Source organism: Emydura macquarii, unplaced genomic scaffold (genome assembly GCF_026122565.2).
Source record: "Emydura macquarii macquarii isolate MOO-44397 ecotype Brisbane River unplaced genomic scaffold, CSIRO-AGI_Emac_v2 contig_1146, whole genome shotgun sequence".
In the NCBI taxonomy this organism is placed as follows: Eukaryota; Metazoa; Chordata; order Testudines; family Chelidae; genus Emydura; species Emydura macquarii.
In genome coordinates this window covers 4,998,597-5,012,139 of record NW_027131283.1, presented here as the reverse complement: position 1 = coordinate 5,012,139, position 13,543 = coordinate 4,998,597, and the positions used below count along the sequence as shown (strand labels likewise).

Genomic DNA, 13,543 nt, shown 5'->3' with positions numbered 1-13,543 from the left:
TACTTTTAGTATCTGTTTAAACTTGTTTTAAGGGCGTTACCTTTTGCTACTAAATGTCTCTATTTTCTGCCAATTGGAAAGCTGTCAACATAGAAGTAGACATCAATGCTGACTTAAGAAAGCAAATAGACTCTTTTAGTTTGTAAAGGTTTTTCTTTTTTCAAACAATTATTTCCTGGAGTTTGTAACAAATTGTGCTGAGATGGTTTCTGAAAAATTTCTGAAGAATGAAACCAGTAATGATTTCCTTTAAAAGTAGGCAATAAACAGTGATGTTTTATTCCAATTTGTTTAACAATACAACATATGTAAAAGTGAAAGTAATCCTTAAGAATAAGCATGTAATGTCTGAAAACAGTATAGTTAAAAATACATGTATGTAATTTTTCAAAAACATTTAAAAACTCAATGAATTTTTGCCTTTGTTAAAAATGTACAATTTTAATCTAAAAAGATATCAGGTGAGCAACTTAAAAATTTAACAAACCTTTACTGCATCTATAGCATACCAGCCTATTTAATGGTATTTAACAGTGTAAAGAGTTCAGGGAATGGCTAGATTAATAATGGAGCCATTGGGTTACAAATTCAAATATGGAAGAGATTCTTGACAAAGCTGTTACCATTTACTGTCTGTTCAGTGGCCTATGGGAAAATGAGTTGCTAGCTTTGCATTCTCAGTGGACAAATGTCCACATCTTTGCAATTGACATCTTAATCTGCTGTGTCAACCAATAGTTTAAGGGCAAGTCTACGCACAAAATGAAGTCGACCTAAGTTACATCAATGTACAGCCACCAGAGTAATTGAACCAGTTTTACGCGTCCACACTACACTTCTTCTGTCAGAGGTGTGCATCCTCTCCAGGAGCACTTGCACTGATTTAACTGCCAGTATGGGGTATTGTGGAACGGTTTCTGAAAGGCACCAACAGTCATTGTAAGCAATGCGGTCTACACTGACACAACATCAACCTAACTACATCGACTTAAGTGCTACACCTCTCGCAGAGGTGGAGTCAAGTCGGTATCATGGGTGAGTTACATCGATAGGAGCTACATTTTAGTGTAGACGCTTACAGAGTTAGGTTGATGTAAGCTGCCTTACATCAACCTAACTCTGTAGTGTAGACCAGGCCTGGAGACTGATCGGCACACTCTTCAGTTAAATAGTTTGGTTCTTCCAGGTTTTCAGATCTGAGGCAAATTAGTAAAAAAGTGTGGAGAAGCTTGTACTGCTGCTGTCCTGCTGTTAACAGTTCTGTGGGTTAGGACTACTTCATTTTCCAAAGCCAGTGAATTCAGCAGTCATCATCCACCCCATATTTCAGTACCTTACACACCACCACAACATTTTTTTTTTTTTTTTTTTGCAAGGGATCAATTACAATTTGTGCTCTCACATAGCTACCTAACTTTACAGAACAAATATTCATTACAGATGTGGTTTGATTTACTGAATATTATTTTGATAAACATTTCTGCAGTCCTGCTGAAATATTAATAATAGTTTAGTAATTTAAACAAATCCAATGGACAGCATATATCTTGTATGAAACAAAGACATGTACATTACAAAAACAGTATGATAGCAATGCTACCTGAATTAACTATTCATTACTATTAAGCATTTATTTAAAAGAATGGAATATGCAGATGAGAGATCACAGGAGGAGGTGGCACCAACTAGACATGCTTAAAAAATTAACTGATAGCTACCCCTGCCAACACATAATCCATCACTTAAAGTCTTCACATCTGAAGTCAACATTTTTTCCCCAAGAAAATAAGAGGCATTCCTAACAGTTAAAAATGGTCAGAAGCTAAAATCAGGAGTCCCTTCTCTTCGGTAACAGAGATCAGATTTGCTACCCCAGTGGCTGTGCAGAGGTTGTGATGGGAGGTCTACACCCTGTCTCCAGGTTAGCGTGGGAGGAGACACACTCCCATCCTACTCCCCTGTGTACCCGGGAGTACAAAAGGAGCACAGTGGATGCAAAAACTGCCAGGTAAAAAGGGCTGCCACAGTATGTAAAACGATAAGTAAATTGCATTCCTTAGGAACAATACTCGCAGCTAAGTCAATGAGCTCGATCCTGCAGTCCTTACTCTTGCAAAACTCGCATGGTTATCAACAGGAGTTCTGCCTTCATAAAGAGTGCAGGGTGAGGTATAGGTGGAGTCCTTCAGTGAAAGTTAGCTTATGTTGTGGAGGGGAAAAAATCAAGCCCCAATGTGTCTGAAATTCCTTCATTGCAATCACTCACATTAATTCTGTGTATTTTGGAACATGCCAACTAACATGTTTGTCTTTCCAAAACATATTGCTGTAGAAAATACTAGTCCTAGCAAGGGGTTAGCCTGAAGCGCTCATCGTAGAGCAATTATATCTTCAGAGGAAACTCTGGTTCAAAGCATCATTCTGTACTAGCAAAAAGGAAAAACACATGGGAGTGAAAATAAATCCTAATGCAATTTTTATTTTATTCTCACTTAGCAACTGAACTCAAAATATTTTACTTAAGATATCGAAAATGGATCTAACCATCCCAACAGTTGTATGTGATCAGGCTAAGTAGGAGAATGGCTAGAATTTGTCATGCTACTCATTTGGTTTAGAAGCTTCATGAATAAAATTTTCCCTGTAGCAAGCACGAGTGAAAAATATCTAGAAAAGGTGAGGAAAAATAGCAACTCAATGAAGCAAGCAAGTGTTGGGCATTTACACATTACTTTGGGAAGTTCCACATGCCTTCTAAAACTTCAAGCATGTATTCACCAACAGATGATTTGGCTACTATTCTCATTTCAGTGACAATATAATGTGAACTTATTATTTAGCACCACAAAATTAAGCTGAGTCGTCTAACTAAGGACTATTTGAATACATTTAATAAGGATTCATGATAATTTGAATGGCAAGTAAGATAAATTTCCCTTATGCATTCCATAAGGAAGGAACAAAACTCCAAACTGAACAGGGTATTTCCCAACAAAAATAAAATATTCACTCTGGAAAAATGTCCTGTTCTAAAGATGTGCTGAAAATCACAAATTTATTATGGCCCATGTCACAATATCACACAAATGCCTTCCAAGTGTTTACCCTCACAACACACCTATGAACTTGGTAAGTATTATCATCTCCATTTTACACTTGGAGAACTGAGGGACAGAGCGATTAAATTATTTGCCTCACACAGACATTTCGGTCAGAATGGCAAATTAATCCTAGAGCAACTTTGCTGTAGAACAGCTTAATTAATAGTATGCCATCATAGAATTTTTTATCCTCTGACAAACAGATAATTTACACACATTCATCATTTGTAAATCAAGAAGCCAATGTTTCCTAAAAACATCTGGTCTAATGGGAAGAAAATAAATTTCACAGTAGATTTACAACAGCCACATTCTTCTTTGTCTGGTGTAATTATAGATGGGGAATTATATTCAAGATATTAGAAGGATTTTTTCACAGATAATAAAGCAGAGAGCAGTAAAACATTAAACTGTTTGCTGATTTATTCTAAAAAGAATAACTAACAAGAAAAAAAAGGAATTAAACATATCACTTACACTCCACTTAACACATTTATGGATTGTGTCCTCAGTCCATATCCAGTGTCTCTCAAATTGGAAATAATTCCTAACACATTAATATTGGAACCTTTAGTCCCAAAGTCTTTTTCACTGTACATTATCATATGAGGGTTTGAGAAATCCTGTTGAAGCAAACAAAAACAAAGGAAAATGTAATAAAATGTTTCACTGCACTCAAGTAGTAAATATTAGATCTTCTTTGAACTTACACCTAGAACAGGTCGCAGCGACTGAAGCTCTTCACTGTAACCACCCCAATCTTTCCATTCCTGGTACGCGCCTTCTTCCAGCAAATACTGATGACCTGAAAACCCTGGTTTTTCGTAAGCAACCCAACTAAAAATTTGGAAAAAAAGGCATCCGTGCATGAGAATGGAACCTTGCCACTAAACAAAGAGTTAAATTTATCCCATAATCCTTCAAAACAATAACTATTCTTTTTAAAATTAGAAGGAACTCCTGAGCTTTGGCCCTGTTAAAAGGAATTTAGCTTTTTAATCAACCCAGATGGAAAAGAGATAAGTGAGACAGAGTTTGCATAAAATAAAACCTTTGCCTAAGGTAGATGAAACGAGGAGACTTAGATTCAAAGTCACCACTGAATGACTATTTGTTTGGCACAGCAGAGAGGGAGGCCCCCTCTCCCACCGAATGAGGGAGCCTCTTATGGCTTCCCTCTTCTCTCCTAGGGAAGGTTAGAGAAGCCTGTGATGCTGCTCTAACCTACACCAGCTGGTGTTGTGCATGCTCTAGCCATGGCCTTCCTTTTATTTAGGGTGGAACCGGGGTAAGATGGCAGCACACGTGCTGGGGACAACAGCCTGGCACCAACCAAGGGCTCCCCACACCAGCGGAAATCTTAGCTGGCCAGATCTGGCTGCTTTGTGACGCCAGAGCACTACTAAAGGTCCACAATGCACCACAAAATCTGGCCCTTACTGTTAATTATTTGCATTGATCTAATCCAGTGGAATAGCTCTAAGTAAAAGTTATGAGGACAAAGACAACAACAGTATATTGAATCATATCTGGTGCAATTTCCAACACTACAGCATTATTATTTGTATCAGACTTTCCCTCATTCTGCAGTAAGAACTATTTGTGGCATTTTCCTCTACTTACACTCCTTCCAACACTTTTATGGACCCCACTGATGTAAATGGCACTGTCTTCTTTTCTCCCAATTCTTCTTTGTGCTTTTCTTTCTCAGTAAGAGTGAGTATTTCTGATTCTAATTTCATGTGTTCCCCTTCAAAGAAAGGCTTCTCGTAAATGATTACCTGTAGCAGAGATGAGATAAAGTGGGAGTTGCAGAAAAGGTTACAAAAAATTACAAAAGGTTACATTACAAAGAAGGTATGTTACAAGTTTTGACAGCAGAGATTGTTCATTTTGTGCTATGCACCTGAAGTCAAAGGGTCAGATTTTGAAACTAATCAGTGGGTCTTTATACTAGCTCAGGAGTCTGCCCTAGTAGATCAAAATGCAGTACTGGGACCTAAGTGTTTATTATCCAGTCATTGTATAAGTAAGTGCTGTGCCATCATACATATGGTTAGCAACTGATAATTAGATATGACAAAAGCTAAGTATCATGGTGTTTCAGCACCATGCATATGCAGCCGAGTCACCATGATACCAGCACTCATGTCATCACCACAGTAAACGTGTTTGTGTGTGTGTGTTTGGTTGCCACGTTTCCAGTTTTAAAAGAGTGGGTCTCATGGTGATTAAATTAAATGTAATTTTTACCTTTGGCTCTCCAATGGATTCAACTTTGCGGCCACCCTAAAAAAATTACAAAAATAATTTGTTTGTAATAAATGTACATATTTATAAAATGTAACATCTTCTTCAAGGTGAAACATTTTTCAAAGTCCACTGTATCAAAGTAAAGAAGATTAAACACTGATGGATATAGTTAAGGATAAGAGGCAAAAAACCTTTCAACAGATGTTCTACAACTTTGAAAGTTATTAAATACGATGTTGTATAGTTTATTTTTGTGAACCTTGCAGAGTCTTGTGACACTAATGTTATTGTTAACATATGAGCTCTAGGTCTCCTGGCTAAGTAGTTTGCAAGCAGGAACATCGTTTTACCATTTTTAAGGGTCTCAAGGACCTAATGTATGCTTCCTTCTTCTCCCAAAATGCTAAGTTAGGATATTCACCAGGCTCCAACATTAAAGGAATTCCCTGGAAACCAGGTTCTTCATAAATTAGCCATCTAGATAAGAAGGGAAAAAAAGTTAAACAGTTCAGTGTCTCTGAATTACAACAAACATCAGTGTAATGCTCATACAATATCTTACAACAGATGCCATTACCCATTAAAAGAAAGTAAATACAGAATAACATTTATCATCATGTCCCCAGCCTGAGAATAGATATGTTAGCACACACTTCTATGCCTGTGCAGAGTCCAATATGCTCTACACTACAGACCAATATTTGTATAACTACGTTGTTCAGATGTGTGAAAAATCCATACCTCTGAGCGATGTAGTTATACCAGCCTAACCCCCTGATAGACATGTCGATGGGAGAGCTCCAAGAGAGGGCTCTGGAAGAGCTCTACCGCCTCTCAGGCAGGTGGATTAACTACACTGATAGGAAGAGCATCTTCACCTAAGAGTTACTGTGGTGCTGCACCATCAGTTCAGCTGCGCTGATGCAGCATTTTAAGTGTGGACCTGCCCTCACATTAGTTCTGAGCTTGTTTGCAAGATTAGGGCCTAAGGAATTTTACTGCAGTTAACCTATGTTTGCAGATTTGACCCTGTGTTGGGTAACAGGAGTTTCAGACAATGATTGAAGTTGGGAGCATCAAGACTATATTATTGTCTATTTACTGGAGAGATTTTTTTTATTTAAAAAACAGATTTAATGGGCACAAAGTTGAGTTAAAGATCCTTCTCACCAGCCAAGAGCCAGATTCAATGCAAACTCTATCCAGCTTTCACGACAAATCAGACAGCTGCAGATTTTTTTTTTGGTTGTTTTTTTTCCCCACTATTCATTAAAAAGTTCAAATAGCTCAGAAACGAGACCCAACTATTTTCACAGTCAGCAATTTTTTGGTTCCAGGCACAAAGTATTTTTCCTGAATTTTGCCACCACAAGACGAGCGACACTGATTGATTAGTGAATCAATTTGTGGCACAGAAGAGTTCTTTCCAGTAAATGTAATCTCAGGTCTAACTGTAGATAACTGAGAATTTTTGGCTATTTGGCTCTTTATATCTTTCCCAAAGTAGAATCTCTATACTGTTAGCTTTGTCCCTGCTTGGCCACATTCTCTTCAGTATTTTGCTACTTAAAAGTTTGTGGGAAGGTGTTTTGTTTTGTTTTGTTTTTAAATAAAAACTAGGGTGACTAAATGTTCTGTAAGAGTCTAAACACCATTTCCTTCTGATTGCACAGAGTGGCTTGTTGGCATTATGCAAAATATTTCTTCAATTTCCTATGGTAAGATCTAGGCATAAATATTTATTCCACTTTCACACCAAGTGGCTCAAGGAAGAGTCCCCAGATTTGTCATATTATAGATTCTCAACCATTATTTGCATTTTAAAACCATCATCATTATTCTCAGACAGCCTAAATACAAGGCTTATTTTCACAAAATTATGTGAAGCACACTAACTTTGGTATTTTGATATGTTGCTGAAATATGATTAAAATACTGGTCTTAATATGCTGCTGAAAGATCAAAACCATTGTGTGTCATTGTTTAGGGCACAACTGGTCTGAAAATGATCTCCCCCCAGGGAAAATTGCAATTGTTCAGCAAAGAACAAACAAATTCCTAAAACTTTTGGCCAAAAATCATTGTGGGAGCTGTAGACCAATTGGATAATCCAGCTTTATTTACAGGAGGATTTGGGCATTAGGCACAACATGGCACTTCCAAATCAAAACTTTTAATTTTTTGGGCTGATGGGTTTTTTGCAGGGTTTTTTTTTTTGTTTTGTTTTTTTGATGAAAAGTCAAAATTTTGCACAGAAAATTAACTCCTTTTGAGAAAATGTTCATATAGTTGTAAACCTGATTTTCCAACCAAAATAATTATTGATCACCCTTTTCTATCTTAAAAAGTTCTTCATGTACTTAAGGGTATCCAAGAGTAGCAACAGAAATTAGGATCATGTTCTCCCTTTAGGGTAGGTCTACTCTGCAGTTGGAAAGTATGATTCCCAGCATGGGCAGACACAAGCGTGCTAAAAATAGCAGTGTGGACATTGAGGCACTGGCTTGGGCTAGTCATCCAACCCCACCCAAACTCCTGGGTCTGAGCTCAGGTGGTTCTGGCTAACTGTCGCCAGTGCCACAAAAGTCTACATTGCTATTTTTAGCACGCTAGTTTGAGCTGAGCTAGAAGGGGGTCGCACCTCCTAGCTAGTGGGAATCGCACCTCCCAGATGCAGTACTGACATGCCTTTAGGGACAAATCATCAACTGGTGTAAATTGTCCAAACTCTACTCAGTTCAGAATTCCCTGTTCACTTTCTAAAGCACTGACAAGTTGCTGTTGCAACCCCAACCTGTACCACTGTACTCATGTAAGCACTGGGATAAGAAACATACCATCAATCTCCTGCTAAAAAGAGGGCGATCAATTTTTTAAATTTAGTTTTATTGATTTTTAACAAATGCAATATGAAGCGGTAGAAAATACAAAGGCCAGGAACTCTAGTGCAGCCAGCCCTTTGATCGATTAGGGCCTTGATGTACAAATTTAGTGATATTAATTAGTTAAGGATAATATATTGCTTTAATACACTATACAGCAAATCCTCAGCTGGTGTAAACTGTCTAGCTCTGTGGACATGCGATGGCTTTACAAATCGAAGAGTTCTCCTGTTTCGTAATATGAAACCAACCAGTTCAAATGCGCTGCACACTATTACCGTGTAAAGTGTTGCATCTATATTGAGTTGAGCAATTCCACTACGCAGTGAACCCCCCATCTGTGTACAAAATGTGAAAGTAAGTGTATATTTAATCTGATCTCACCCTAATCTTACCAGCAGACGATAATGGTACACAGGCTTATTTTTTTGAAGTGGTTTTTGCTGAATACCAACTAACTATAGAGGTCCCAGTGTACTAGTGCAGCAGAAAAACTCAGGATTAGAACCTGCCATTACTTGTGAGTTCATGAACGGTAAATATGGGTAATCAGGCGAAACAAAATCCAAACAAAAAAAAAAAGCCCCAACCAATCAAAAAAAAAAAACCTTCTACAATGTGCAGGAAACAATAGTGACATTATAGTTTGAAAAAAATAAATTTTACCGAGTTTCCTGTACAAACAATTCTAGCTTCTAGAATTTTTTGTAAGCTTATTTTTAAATCTCCATATAAGTTTTTTGTGGACACAGTGTATGAAGGTTACTGTATAAAAACGAATTATGCTGTATTTAATGGTTCTTATTTCTAGTATAAATGCATCTGTTTGCCTTCCTTGAAAGGACTCAATTCAACTGTAAGAGATTACTCAAATCTAGAAGAAAAAATATTCTTATTTTAAACAATTTTAGTTAAGGGTGATTCTGAAAACTGAAGAATGTAGCATGGACCTGATTAATTTCCCAGAAATTCCTTAGTCACTTCCAGTCACATAAGTATCTTTGCTTCTCAGTTATAAAAAAGGAAAATTAATAGACTTTTACTGCACATCTTTAGTCTCTGAATACCACAATGTAAATATATTTCATTACTCAGTAAATATTTAATCATGGATGTCTTTAAAATACATACAAAAAACTCCTGTTGGTAAGGCAATTATTAGGACACCACCTTAACATTCTCCTAAGCTTGCTTAATTGTACGTTTTCTTTATCAAGGTGATAAGAGACTAAAATGTATATACCACCTTTCATTCAAACATCCAACAAAATAATATATTTTCACCCGCTTTTGGGGTGGACTGGCAACTGCTTGACAATGCACAGCGGCAATATACAACATTTGTGGCAAGAAGTGAACAAGTCAATCTAAATTACAGGTCAATCTAAATTACAGGGGCTATTTTAGGCAGCGAAACTAAAATCATCTGACTGGAATTTAGGTAGGACAACTTGGCTAACAACTCTAATTCTTGCAAAATGTGCTATGGGATCTTTAATGATCACAAATGGTCTCAGTTTTACATTTCATCTGAAGGAAAGAACCTCTGACTGCAGATTTCTGTCAATGGCATTTTGATGTATAGATCGTTTTAGTGCTGATTCAGGGTTTGCCTATATTGATGGTGGCACAGTCAGTGGCGCCGGATCAATTCTGCAGGATCAATTGAGCAACAATGGAAACCAGCTCAATCGATCCAGAAGTCAATGCCGTTATTCCACCCCCAGAAAAAGAGTATCGCTGTGTCAACAGGAGGGCATTTCCTGTCAGGGCAGCGTAGTGGGGCCGCTGCGGTAGGCTGAAGTTAGGAAGTCGATGGGAGATACAGTATATGTCCCATCGACTACCACCGAATTTTGCCAGCAGTGTAGACCAGGCCTCAGACAAAAGCATGCGGTGCCTACAAAAACACTAAAACTACCACTTCCTACTGCATTTCCTTTAGTGGTTTTCCCTTGCATAATTTATAGCATCTGATAAATTTCCAGCTTATAGGCCAAGGCATTTTCAAGATTTTCTGATAAACTATGATGTACTGTATTACTGCTCTGAACAGCAGCTATGAAGACTACCCATAAAAAAGAATATACAATACAAGGGCTATTTCAAAAATCTATGACGATACTAAAAAGTTCAAACTAAGATATTTCTTAAAATGTGACTGAAAGTATTTAAGTACTCCTCAGTGTTGTCCAGTTCAGGTAAATGAAAAATGTACCCCAAGGCAAATAATTTAAAAAATGGGTGACAAGTGAATCTACCTACCCACAGATGATGCATTTGTGGTTAAACATTTTGCATGTGCATTAAACATGTTGACAATAACATTTACCCATATATATGCACCTCAGATTGCACCTATACACAGCCCCATTTGGTTCAAGTTGGAGAGTCAATAGTTTTCTTCATAAATTAAAACTAATGAATAGTACTCTTTATTCCACCCTTTAAATAACTTCCTCCCTTGTTCCACATGGTTTTTGTTTTGGTCTTGTTTCCACTGGTTTCTTACTTATCTGGAACACTCACTCTTGGATATTCATTTTGCAGTTTGTCTCTGAGCAACAGTAAACTAACGCCTTGAGGGCTCAGATCATTAGGATCCTATCTAGGAGTTGACTGGTATGCAGTACCAGAGCTTGTACTGAAGCTTCCTTCAAAAGTACCACAGCAGCCAGCGATAGTCATATAGCACCAAACCAGCTTAGTCACACATTCCTGTCAAGGCCAACTGTATTGTGTCCAATAATCTAAGGCTAATACAGGGAGTCTCCCAAAGTATTCAGGTTCTTAAGGTATTAACAAATAATGTGTTACAGATTTGCTTCTCTGCAGTGACTTCAATAAAGCAGGTAATGCCAATATTACAGTAATTAATGTAGTGTGTGTATAGATATGCACACACATTTGATTGCTTAGTATGTATATGTAGGATAGCCTTTCAAACAAATAACCTTTTAGTGAGTGACCACATAACACATTAAGTGACCAGAAGTAAATGTGTTTGCATGTCTGACAGCTATAACCAGCAGTTTTAAAACAAATTCCTTGTATATCAGCATATATACACATGAAACTGTGTACTTACATGCCCCAATGTACTTTTATAGAACAAGTCTTCTGTGTTGTCCCAAAAGTACCTGTTTCCTCAGTGTCATCAAAAAATGAAGTTACAATTCCCAGACCTTCTGGTCCTGTATACAGGTCAATATGGCAAACCCTATAATCCTGGAAAAATAGTAATTCTGTAAACGCGGCACCATTTTGTATTGCTCTTATATAATTTATTGTAACGAATTAAATCAGTTTAACACTTCTGCTATTTACCCTCTTCTAATCTTAGATATAGCTGTATGGATGCCTGTAAATAAAATGTGGCACATTTCTCCCCCTGCCCCCACCGTTTGCTGAAATGTGTCTCAGTGATTCTCAAATCTACTTTTTTATCCCTGACTTTTCTGCCACCTGTGCAGACATGATCTCCCGTGATCTCATCTATATTTTGTCTGTCTAATTAAATAGGAGCATAACACTAAATAGAAAATTCTTTAACAGAACCCTAATTTTTTAAAAAGATGATTTACAAAATGAAACATGCCCCCTTTTCCTTGTCAAACATTCTTACAGCTTATAATCTATTTTGACAACTTTCAAAGCAAACTTCTGAGTGATATGGTAAAAACGTACACAAGTTCTGTATGCTAACACCGTGTGCATGAAAACCCACAATGGGTGTGTGTATATAGATATTTCTTAATTCAAATCAAGGGTTGCGGGTTTGCAGTAGAATGTGCATCTGTGCAAACTGAGTGCACACAAAAACGTATCTTCACTTTTGAAAACTATGTACGTTAGATCTTATGTACTTACTGAATTTTTGGAGATTTTGTTTTCTTAATTTGCAAGGTTTATACTCTATTTTAAATACTGTGTTCTGCAAAATTAAGTAATGATAAATATCAAGGAGTATGTCTCCTTTCTCCCACACCATACCAGTGCATATTATCAGAGTTGCTACTACAATACAACACCAGTTATTTTGTCATTAACAGAATCAATGCATAAGCTCAAACGTGTCTGCGACATCCATATTTTATCTAAAGATATGCTGTGTTAATAAATCAGTTTCTTGACATCAGAATTATTTATGTCAATAGAGAAAAAACTGAAAATTACTTAAGAATTGAACAAGAATAGATAATTTTACTTGCCTTTACTACATGTTTAATTGAACCAATCACTGCAGGCTTAGCAGAGTTACATTCATCTTTCCCTTCATAAGTATTTTCACCCCACATATTATCCAGTTCCAGTTCTCCTTCCTCCAGAGGAATTGAGGGTCCTTCAAAATTTGGTTTCTCATACAGAATCCAGCTAAAGAACAAAACAATTTTCCCTTCATATTTTTCATAACAACAGTTGAACTAATCATGATTTTCTAAAAGATATGCTCTAGTTCAACCACAGCTATTGGAACTGAAGAAAGAATTAATTCAGAGAAGTTCTATGGCCTGAGTTATGCAGAACATCAGACTAGATTATCCCTTCTGGCCTGATAACCTATGATATATTCTTATTCGTATAAAGCTTTATATATAAACACTGCCCACACTTTATAAGTTCAAATGTTGTTCATGTACAAAAAGCTTTCCCCCCAAAAAAAAACATTCCCCATTAAAAAGTCAATTAGTAAACATAATGTAGCTATGGAAACACATGAGCTTTCTACCATGCTTGGCTGCATTTACCATTCTCCAGTAATAAAAGCATCTTATAAAGCATCTTATCTAAGAAACAGAAATCTGGAGTAGAAACTGTTTATACTTCCCTATCTCTCCGATACCATACCCTTAAGCAACAGCTTCCCATTGCAATCTTGCTTTACCAAGGTATGGTATGTGCTATCCTAACATTTACAGTTAATTATAGAAATTATCATTTCTTTAACTATTCAATAAAAAGTTAATGTAATACTCAGTCTGGTTTAAATAATCAAATGCAAAGAAATTCGCATCACATCATTACGCTTAGAGAAAGTTAAGGCATGAAAATAAGGGTAATCTTAAATATATATATTAAATACCAAGGCACAACAGCAGTAATAGTTAAGAAAGGACAGAAACATTACCTCTGAAATTTTTTCCCAATAAACTCATCAACTGGAGACACTAAACATTGCTGACACGCAAGATATTGTCCAGTGTTTGTGTTTAATTTTTAATAGTCTTTTAAAAATATAAATACCTATTGCTGGCACTGCAATTTCACCAGAAAGCACTTGACACTTTAATATTGGTACAATCTGAG

The 13,543-nt window shown here is 36.8% G+C and overlaps 1 protein-coding gene across 2 annotated transcripts in view; it reads right to left on the bottom strand.

Annotated features, from left to right (window-relative positions):
* Positions 1 to 13,543, bottom strand: part of CRYBG1 (crystallin beta-gamma domain containing 1) — a 130,743-nt gene that overhangs the window by 31,620 nt on the left and 85,580 nt on the right. For both annotated transcript variants that reach the window (XM_067546540.1, XM_067546541.1), the window contains 7 exons: positions 12,448 to 12,610; positions 11,325 to 11,464; positions 5,705 to 5,831; positions 5,355 to 5,390; positions 4,725 to 4,882; positions 3,812 to 3,938; positions 3,579 to 3,724 (listed from right to left, as the gene is read on the bottom strand). In XM_067546540.1, coding sequence (XP_067402641.1) covers positions 3,579 to 3,724; positions 3,812 to 3,938; positions 4,725 to 4,882; positions 5,355 to 5,390; positions 5,705 to 5,831; positions 11,325 to 11,464; positions 12,448 to 12,610 — 897 coding nt within the window. The remainder of the gene's footprint in view (positions 1 to 3,578; positions 3,725 to 3,811; positions 3,939 to 4,724; positions 4,883 to 5,354; positions 5,391 to 5,704; positions 5,832 to 11,324; positions 11,465 to 12,447; positions 12,611 to 13,543) is intronic.